Source organism: Anastrepha ludens, chromosome X (genome assembly GCF_028408465.1).
Source record: "Anastrepha ludens isolate Willacy chromosome X, idAnaLude1.1, whole genome shotgun sequence".
Classification (NCBI taxonomy): domain Eukaryota; kingdom Metazoa; phylum Arthropoda; class Insecta; order Diptera; family Tephritidae; genus Anastrepha; species Anastrepha ludens.
In genome coordinates, this window is record NC_071503.1 from 90,441,049 (window position 1) to 90,451,738 (window position 10,690).

The following is a 10,690-nucleotide window of genomic DNA, read 5'->3' on the forward strand; positions in this document are numbered from 1 at the left end:
TACGCATTAAAAGAGAGCAAACTCCTAATTTTTACGATGTACCTTTTGGTTCCGGTTTCCGAAAATATCAATTCGACTCGACATGTGGTGCACACAGTATTCGGTGTCCATGGTTTTTCATTGTTTCTAGGCTCAATTCCATAACACTTATGGTATGCAAATTTCAAAGGATTTGAAAACACACGTCGCATCCTTTTAACGATAAATTCCCCGCAGATGAAACAGAACATATCTGGATCATTTTTACACTCAAACTTTCGCGCCCTTTTATTCATATTATATTTTTAACCCTAGAACACACACCCAGAAAATACCACGTAAACACACTCCCGGGATACGTTTGTACCCGGGACCTTATTTTGCGGTTTTTTTAATGCTTATTCAACCGATTTCTATGATTTTTTTTTTTGAAATGTATATTTTAATATATAACAAGTATTTTGTCTTTTGTTTCATTCGAATATTCCTACTGGTTCCAGCGATATGGGCAAATAAAGTCAGGACATGCAACAGTGGCTTTTTGTTTTTGTTGTTGTCCTGATAAATGCAAAACAAAATAATGTAATTTATAATAATATACTTGTAGAGTAACAACGAATACACATTTTGGTTTTTATTTCATTGAAATATTCTACCTGGTTCAAAAGATATGTGCAAAAAGGTCGCGCAAGGTATGGGTACGTAGGTAGCAAATACACTGGTATAACAGGTTTTTGTATTTTATATGCAGCTGCAAGGGTTGTTTTCACACGAGGTGTTGTTATAAATGCTGCCTGTTGATATTTTCATTATTGTTTTGGTGCTCAAAAGTGTAAGAAGTGAAAATAAATATAACTGAAACTATAAATAACTGGATACGAAATGACTTCAAGAAGAAACGAATATTTATCAAGTGCAGCATATAGAAGGTAAAAAATGTAAAATAAGCAACAATGTAAACATATACTAATTTTTTTTATTATGCAGGCTAACTGAGGAACAGCGAGAATCATATATACAATCTTTATTTGATGAAATTTGTGACGATGACGCTCCCTATGACTTTGACTCAGATGATGAAGAAGAAATTCAATTCAATGACATTGAAATTGCTGATGACGATGCTGAAGTTTCGCAAAGTGCCGCAGAAGTATTACCTGATTATGCGGACTATGAGGATGATGAAGAAGACGATGAAGAAGAAGAAGTAGAAGAAAATAATGAATCACCTGCTAGTGGCGAAAAATTTGTTGCACGTGATGGTACTGAGTGGATGAAAGAACCAAATGTAATTCGTCAGGTACTCAGACAAAATATTATAAGAGAACGTTCTGGACCAGCTAGATGCACTGAAATGTTGTCAATAGAGCAAACATTCAAATGTTTCATGAACGTTGAAATGGCTGATATAATTATGCGCCACACAAATAAGTTAGCAAAAGAAACTTATAATGCTTACAACAATGCGCATCCAAACACAACTCCTAAGTCATGGACGCCTGTGTCAATAACAGAGCTGTATGCATTTTTTGGCATACTTATTATGACGGGTGCGAACCATAGCAATGGAGAACATGTTCGAGATTTATGGAGCGTCAAAAACTATCCTTTATATCGCGCCACAATGGGAGTCAACCGTTTCTGTTCGATATTGCGTTTCCAAAGATTTGACGATAAAAACACTCGTGCAACACGCTTACTAACTGATAAAGCAGCACTGATCAGTGAGTTGTGGACGATGATGAACAATAATCTTGCTGCACATTACAAGCCCAGCTCATGCTTGACGATTGATGAACAATTATTTCCTTACCGTGGACGCACACGGTTTACGCAGTACATACCGTCAAAACCTGCTAAATATGGTGTCAAGGTTTGGTGGATTTGCGATGCCACAAATGCATATCCACTGCATGGACAAATATATACTGGCCAAGCAGAAACTGGTAGGGAAACGAACCAAGGCGAACGAGTGGTGAAGGATTTGTCTGCCAAATACCAAGGAAGTGGCCGAAACATTACAATGGAAACTCACCTGGAAACTCACGATCGTTGGAACTTTGCGCAAAAACAAATCATATATTCCTCAAGAAATGAAGCAGAACAAAAACAGGACAATTGGTTCAACGACATTTGGCTTCAAAAATAATGTGACAATGTGCTCTTATGTTCCCAAAAAAAATAAAAGCAGTAATTTTGCTTTCGACCATGCATAATGATGCTGAAATAGCTGACAGTGGGAAACCTGAAATAATTGAATATTATAATCGTACCAAAGGTGGTGTTGATCGAATGGACCAAATGTTTGCGGAATATCCAACACAAATACAAACAAAACGATGGCCACTAGCGATGTTCTTCAACATGTTGGACATTACAGCTCTTGCAGCCTACATTGTCTACGATTTGAATAACCTTATGTTGCCTTGGAGAACAAACAACAAGCGTAAGCAGATCCTGCGCAGCTTGGCTGAAGCATTGTGTATGCCCATTATTGAAGCCAGAGCCATAAATCGTCAAGTGACGCGAAATTTTTCGACTAAAATTGCTATTGAAGCATATTTCGACCGACCGCTGGAATCAATGGTGTCAACAGCAGCATCAACATCTGCCGCAGCGCGCACGCCAAAACCTGTGTCCGGATCTTGCTATTTATGTTACGCACAAGAGGAAAAACGCCGTAGAAAAACCAGAAAGCTGTGCGCCAAATGTAAGAAGCCAATGTGTCTTGAACATTCGGTCATATCAACAAATTGCTTTATTTGCCATGATTTTCCTTAGATATAAGATGCATTTTTATAATTTTTATAATAAAAGTGAATAATATAATGTGTGAAACGAATATTTTTAATTTTTCAAATAAAAAAATAATATAAAAAATGTTTTTTTTTGAGTATTATGAGGATTTTTACTATTGGGGTACAAACGTATCCCGGGTGTGTGTTTAGGTATATAATGTGTTTGGAAGGCTGTAGCTCCAGAACCAATGGTCCGATCTGGTTCAAATTTTTACTTTGAACTCAAAACTAAATAATCTTCCTAGATCCGAAGTTAGCGGTATAGAGGTATAGCGGTTCAAAAGTTACAACACTTCAAAGTTGAAGTGGATACATTTGTACCCGGGTGTGTGTTCTAGGGTTAAGTAAATTACGGATTATAAACTGCAATTATAAAGTGAACAGTATCCGGCGATCCTTGCAGAAATTATGAAGGAACGAGGCACATGTACTATTATTTATACTTGCATAGATCAACTAAAAATGCAAGCCTACCTAGGTTCCCAGTTATACATAGAAAACACTACCTGCCTTAAACATATGATCTTGTTTGAAATGTATCTGTGTTTGAGATAACGACACTAACAGTTTTTTGTGTCTAATAACCCTTCCAAAATCTACCTGCAACTAACTGATATGCGAATACTAACACATATTACCAGTAGGGTACTGAGTATTAAATGGATATATTTACTTGAATGCTTGTAACTTTTGTATTAGTTCATCGATTTTGTTGAATCAAAATTGTTTTGTTTTGTAATAAAACAGAGCTTAGAGTGAAAATAAAAAATACACGAAAAAGTAAAAAGTTTTCGAGATCCTTTCTCTCAAAGTACAAATATTTTTATATTTTTACAAAAACAATTTAAAAAATCCGTTATGATAGTTCGTTATCTTTGAATCTGCAGGGCCTAGCAAAAAGTATTTTACACACAGTTTATAGCACATTTTATTACCTTTTAAAAGCTCTAAACGGTTTTAGAATCGCTCAATTCGTTTTCGAGATATATATGATTAAGTGGGCCGAATTTGTTTTTTTTTTTAAATAACGGTAATTCGTAAATATCTCAAAAACGTTGCTATAGAATAAAAAAATAACCTTGATTTTCGGAATCAGACGGTGATTTTACATAGGTATTTCATAACGGCGTCTCTGGTGCAGAAAAAAAGTTGAAATTTGTGATCCAGTGTACTCAGCTGATAATAAATAAATATAAATAATTGGCGCGTACACTTCTGTTAGGTGTTTGGCCGAGCTCCTCCTCCTATTTGTGGTGTGCGTCTTGATGTTGTTCCACAAATGGAGGGACCTACAGTTTCAAGCCGACTCCGAACGGCAGATATTTTTATGAGGAGCTTTTTCATGGCAGAAATACACTCGGAGGTTTGCCATTGCCTGCCGAGGGGCGACCGCTATTAGAAAAATGTTTTTATTAATTTTGCCTTCACCGAGATTCGAACTAACGACCTCTCGGTGAATTCCGAATGGTAATCACGCACCAACCCATTCGGCTACGGCGGCCGCGATAGTGTGCAGCAATATTGCAGACTTTATTTTGCGTCGAACGTGTTATTTAAAAAAATGGAATTTTTAACATTTTTGATAGCAGATGAGCTAATGGCAAGGGGTGGGGATAGTTTTTTAAGAAACTTGGAGAAAAGCAGGAGGAAACGTTATTTAATTCATAATAATTCATTAAATTACTTTATTTGATTTTATATTAATAAAAAAACGAATAAGAAAACATTTCATTTAGGTACTTATTATCATTTTAATGATATAAAAAAACTAAATGATGAAGTCTGTAAAAATACTGACTGAGTGAGATCACTTTTTTCAGATATTAAGATCACTTGTTGACAAACTTATCTAACACTTCTCTGAGCTCCATCATTCTTGAAACTTTTTCTCTCTCTATTTGAAGCCTTTCTTTTTCCAATGCCATCGCTTCATCGTGCCTTATTTTTTCCTCACGAGCCTCTTTTTTGAAAAACTCCAGTAACTCGCTGGCTGGTATTTTTCGTTTTGTATTAGGAGTATTTGCGTTGTTTTCATATTTATTCCTAGTAGCATCACCATCGGAGTCAGTCTCGGAGTTATGATTCTCGTCTGGAGATCTTTGATATTCTCCATCATCCTGTACACTTTTGCTGCTTGAAATGTTTAGGGAACTCTGCAAATTTTGAAATGGAGGAGAAATGGAATGTCTTGTACCATAAATCTCGTCGAAATCATTAAAAAATTCCAAGGTGGTTGCATCTCTTCCACTTTTCCTCTTTTTTATTCTTTTATATGTTGCGTACATGTTTAAAAATTTTCGTTCCAACTGATCTCTTGTAGCGCTAAGATCTGGAGCATCGGTTTTCATTTTGTCCAGTACTTTGCCCCAAAGGACCGATTTCTTCCTCATCCCGCTACCAAAGGCATTTTCCATGTCTAATCGAGTTCTGACCAGTAATTTGGTTTCCATAACGCCTAATTTTATGCTAAAAACAAATAATTAACAATATTACAACATAAAAATAACATATAACACAAAATTTACTTACTCTTCCTCCTCCATCTCGATTGCGCATTGAAAATTTGTATGTTGCGCTTGATTAGCTAGTGATGAGCAAGAGATTGTCAACATTTCGCTAAACGAACGCGTGACGTTGCCAGTGTTGTCGAAATTTTATCGAAGAACGTGATGCTCTGTCATAAAATGTGGATCGAACACACCCGTATTTTGCATTTGGCTTACGAATTGCCAGTGAAAAAGTATAGAGCAAAGAGAGCAGCTGAGGAAGAACTGTTGGAAAAAACCAGTAAAGAAACCATTCAAAAAAGATTTTGGGATGAGTTAGGCTTACTTATAGACACGCCCAAAGCAAATTATGGTAACACCAATGATGGCAATACAAGCCGGCGATTTTTCGAAAACCTAAAATTGGCTGCAGATATCACAGGTGTTGATTATAATTTCATTTACAGGCTTAAAATAATACTGGAAGCCATATCTAGTGGCTATGAAATTGATTCTGCTAAATATGATGAATATGCATTGGATACCGCTAAATTATATATAAAGCTTTACGCCTGGCATCCGATGACACCCACAATGCACAAGATACTAGTCCATGGCGCTGCTATAATTGAAAACTCATTATTACCAATAGGACAACTGTCAGAGGAGGCTCAAGAGGCGCGAAACAAGCACTTCCGGATGTATCGAGAAAATGATGCACGGAAGTTTTCTCGTGAAGAGTGCAATCGCGACATATACCACCGATTGTTGTTAAGCTCGGACCCCTTTTCGAGCAGTATTTCAGTTCATCGCAGAAGAAAGAAAAAACCATCAAAGTCGTTTAGCCCAGACACAATTAAGCTGCTCGTACCCTTTAAATATGTGGACAAAGATGTAACAGAACACCTTAATTCAGAAGGCGAAAACTAATAAATTAATAATTTTTGTATATACATATCTATTGTGCTTTTGGTGTATTTTATCTGTATATGTAAATATTTTTATATTCTATTGTATATCTGTATTCTATGTATATCTGTAAATATTTTTCTATTATATACAAAACAATTTTTTCAAAATCGATTAAGGTAACTTTTATGCAAATACTAGTGATATATGGGCTCTATTTTTACTTTGGGAAAGGTCAAGATTTGTTGTATAAACTCAATGTGTAGCCCACAATAAGATACAAACAAGTGATGACAGTTCTTGTCATACTACAAGAAAAGGAGCTTTACTGCTAAGGTATTTTTCAGTGTTACACAGTGTAATACATATACTTTTTTAATTTAACCGTTTAGTAAAACAAATTATTATAAATTTCTAGTTATTAAACAGTTTTAAGACGATATATGCAGTCAAATATTTTTGGCCGCCTAAATCTTCAAAATCTTCCTATGTGCAGCGTGAAACTAAAATCGTCAACAAATCCACACGTGAGTGGCAAAGTTTCAACCGATTGTTTCGATTTGTTGTCCGTTTGTGGCCTGCATTGGCTCTGCGCGGTTTTTATGTTCTGTATGAAATCAAATTGCCGACGGCATTTTGAAAGTCTTTTGAATGTGCATTTCTATGTTCCTTAGAACGAAATTTTATTCAACTTCATGCATTTTCTAAATTGTGTAACACTTTGAAAATCAAAATAAATTAATTAAAAATTTAACGAGACGCATATGCATATATGTGACAACTAAGCAAAAGTTCAATTCCATCTTTAATTCGTGATGTTCGTAATTAATTCGTATAGTGACCTTGACCTACCTCACGAGGCATTGCCTTATCATATTTACATAAAATAATTAGGGAGTAAATACTCAAAGGATCGAATTCCTGCCTAAAAAATGCTAAAACAATTATCCGTTGCATATTCATATACGAGTATGTACATACATATATATTTCTATTTGAATCTGCACAATTTGTGCCCTAGCCTATGTTCGAACATATTTGTATTCTGAACTCCCAATAAAACTATGATTATTAGTATTACATATACATATGCATGCTCATATAACCGCATACATAGGGCATTCACTTTATTCCTCGTCCTGTCGTCCAAAGCTAAAATTCTAAGAAATCACTGACGATCATTCGAAAATTGTCAATACTGGAATATTTCTTGTGGAAATATTTGCCAATATTTGGTGAATCGTGAATTTTTGTCATGTCGAATGGTCGCGGCTCCGTATATATGTTTGCACCCATATATTATATAATATATGTGTAAATATGTCTCTTAAATTCTTGACAGCCGCAGCTGCTGTGCGTCAAGTGCGAACAGGAATGTATCATACAATAAGATGCAGAAAACAGCACAAGTAGCTTATGAAAAAGTTCTGTCCTGAACAATTGTATACTAACAAAAATTTCGAAAGAATTATTTTTATTATTATTCTGATGGTCGGTAAATAATTAATTAGTATGTTACTTTACATATGTAGTTCTCCAATTGGTAAAAACTGCACAAAAACGTACATACTATATGTATACAGCCGCAAAGTTAGAAACTTACACTGAATCCAGAGTGCGACTTTTTTGAATGTTACTGAACATACATTCAGCCTTAGGATGAATCCCAAAGTGGCAAATATTTAATACTAGCAACCCGCCCAGCTTCGCACGGGTATAAAATATATACCCTATGTCACTCACTGAAAAAATGATTAAAATCGATCCAGTAGTTTTGGCTTATTCATTATTGCCCGTGGCCCGCACGCGTTAAATTTGGAGTAAAACAATTCCCCTTTCTTTATAGCATGAAGATTTCCTGCTATCTTTGGGATATCTAAATTCATACCCTACATTTTTGCATATTAACTTTTTGCATTTTTACATATGTATTTATTTTATTTTTACAACAATTACTATATTACAGAATGTCTTTATATACAACGTTCATAGCCTTCTTGTCATTAGACAATACAAACATGTTTTCTCTAGAGGTTACTCTTGAAAGAGCGACATACAGTTGGCCATGTGAAAAACAGTCAACACTCAAATCTAAGCCTGCAACGTTGAAGGTTTGACCCTGAGATTTATTAATGGTCATTGCAAAAGTTGTTTTTACCGTTTGTAAGCGTTTAAATTGGAATGGTAGATCCGATGGTATCAGAGGGATTCGGGGAATCAATACATCTTCTCCGGTACCACATCCTGTGAGTATTGTGCACTCTATTATGAAAGTTTTCAGTGATTTTACCAGCAAACGCGTGCCATTGCAAAGTTTAGGTGGACTTAGGTTTCTTAATAAAATAACAGGACAACCTCTTTTCAGCTCCATTTTGTGAGGAGGGAGTCCAGACGGTTTCAAAGAATTTAGAAATTCTGTAGGAAATTGAACAGCTTCTTCCAAATCGAGAACAGTATCGACCGAGTAGTATATTTTCGTCGGCGCATCAATCTTTGAAATAATCAAGTTATTTACTTTATCTACTTGTTCGTTAGTTGGTGACAGAATAGCTCTTTCTTTAAACCAAGATATTGTCTTATAACTTATGTTATCAATGTCTGGATAGACATTGTTGACTAACTCTTGGATGTTGTCTATCAAACACAAAGGTTTTCTAGGTTAATCCTTCCCTCACTTTGTGTTAATTCTCCATTGCCAACTTTTAGCAGCATCTCTGGAAATAGCCTGTTCTTACATGTAGATGACGAAATCCTCATATTAGTTTTAAGCTCTAATTTATTGACATACGACTAAAGGTGGGATCTTTTTAGCGAAGCATTTATTTCGTCAGCACGTGTTCCTCGAGTCACAACTGGTAGGATTTGACGGAAATCTCCTGAGAACAGAATTGTACATCCACCCATAGGTGCATTTTTGTTGCGCAAATCGCGCATTGTCCTATCCAGTGCTTCCACAGACGTCTTGTTTGACATGGTAGCTTCGTCCCAGACTATTAATGAGCAGTCACGCATCAATTTTCCTGTATTGCTCTGTCTAGAAACACTACAGACGCTGTTATCATCATCGGTGGCGATTTTCAGCGGGTGCTTCATTGTAGCGTGTGTGGTTCGGCCTCTTTCCAAAAGACTATTTCCAAAAGAGTAGCGGCAATGCCGGATGACGCAACAGCTAACGCAATTTTTCCGGTAGATCTCAATTACTAATTACTGTTGTAATGTCTTGAAAAATATTGTTTTTAATTATATGCTGTAAAGAGCCATATACATAGATCTATATGAAAACAACAATGTATTTAAGGTATTTAATTGGATAAGTATTAATGTTGTACCCATTTGTTGAAATCGCTTCGAAAATAAGCTATTAGTTGTAAAAAGTAAATGACAAAAAATGTTATTGTATGGAATTGATAGCAAACTAAACGCGCTCCGAATCAATAAAAACTATTCAAAAACTGTATTTTAATTATGTGCGATTTACTAATATAGAACCTGAAAATAGCGTTTTATTTCGCTGTAAAATTGTATGTACATATAATTACATGGAATTCAGTACATACATAGATACATATGTACATATGTCTGAAATGAAATAATGCGAGCGATTCGTAAATACATACATACATACGTCACCATACGATGTAATTCAACATTAATGAGGTGTGGTGAGATTATCGCTTAACGCCTATTGCTTCATTCGGTTGACAGCGAACACACACACAAACAGCTTTTTTTGGAAAAAGAGCTGCTTTTGTTTAAACAATTTTGGTTAAATAACAAATAAATCAATTATTTTTTTTGATGCAGAACGAAAGTAAATATTTCAAAGTTAAACTTCAAGAAAGTTTCATTTTAATTGGTTGATTCGTTTATGATTTATGGCCGTGAAAACAAAAAAATTATGTTTTTTTGCCACATTTTGACCGATTGCCACGCCCCCTTTATATATTTCTTCACATTACATAGATATAAACCTTCCTCTTCAATCAATCTATCTTTAAAAAAAAAACCGCATCAAAATCCGTTGCGTAGTTTTAAAGATTTAAGCGTATAAGGGGACATAGGGACAGAAAAAGCGACTTTGTTTTATAATATGTAGTGATTAAGGTTCTTTGAGCTGTGCAGCGCTGTTCATAACAACAAGGGCCAAAGCCGCAAATTGTTGAACTAATATTTTTCCTTATACAGTGCACTCGCGATAACTCGAACTAATTAAAACAGGCGCTGTTCGATTTATCGAATTTGTTCGACTTATCAATTGAGTGTGCTATGTTAAAAAAACAGTCATCGATATCGATTTTTCGATCGATTGTTGAAAATGGAAGCCAGTAGAAAATTTCTGTAGTATAGTTTCGTTATACGAATTACATTTTGGTCCATTGGCTGGATCAATGGTGTCACATTCGGCGGCATAAACATAGTTAAAATTAAACCATCCTCGGACTTTAATTCGATTTCGTTGGGATGTGATGGGGCATTATCAATTAGAAGAAGAGCCTTCTCAGGTAGTCCCCATCTTTC

At 35.4% G+C, this 10,690-nt stretch overlaps 1 protein-coding gene across 1 annotated transcript; it reads right to left on the reverse strand.

Moving 5' to 3' along the window:
• Positions 1 to 4,571: 4,571 nt before the first annotated feature.
• LOC128869617 (uncharacterized) lies at positions 4,572 to 5,411 on the reverse strand. Its single transcript, XM_054112188.1, has 2 exons — positions 5,307 to 5,411; positions 4,572 to 5,243 (listed from the first exon to the last, which is right to left on the reverse strand). The coding sequence occupies exons 1-2, from the start codon at positions 5,387 to 5,389 to the stop codon at positions 4,607 to 4,609; spliced, it is 720 nt and encodes a 239-aa protein (XP_053968163.1). The 5' UTR covers positions 5,390 to 5,411; the 3' UTR covers positions 4,572 to 4,606.
• Between the last annotated feature and the right edge of the window lie 5,279 nt (positions 5,412 to 10,690).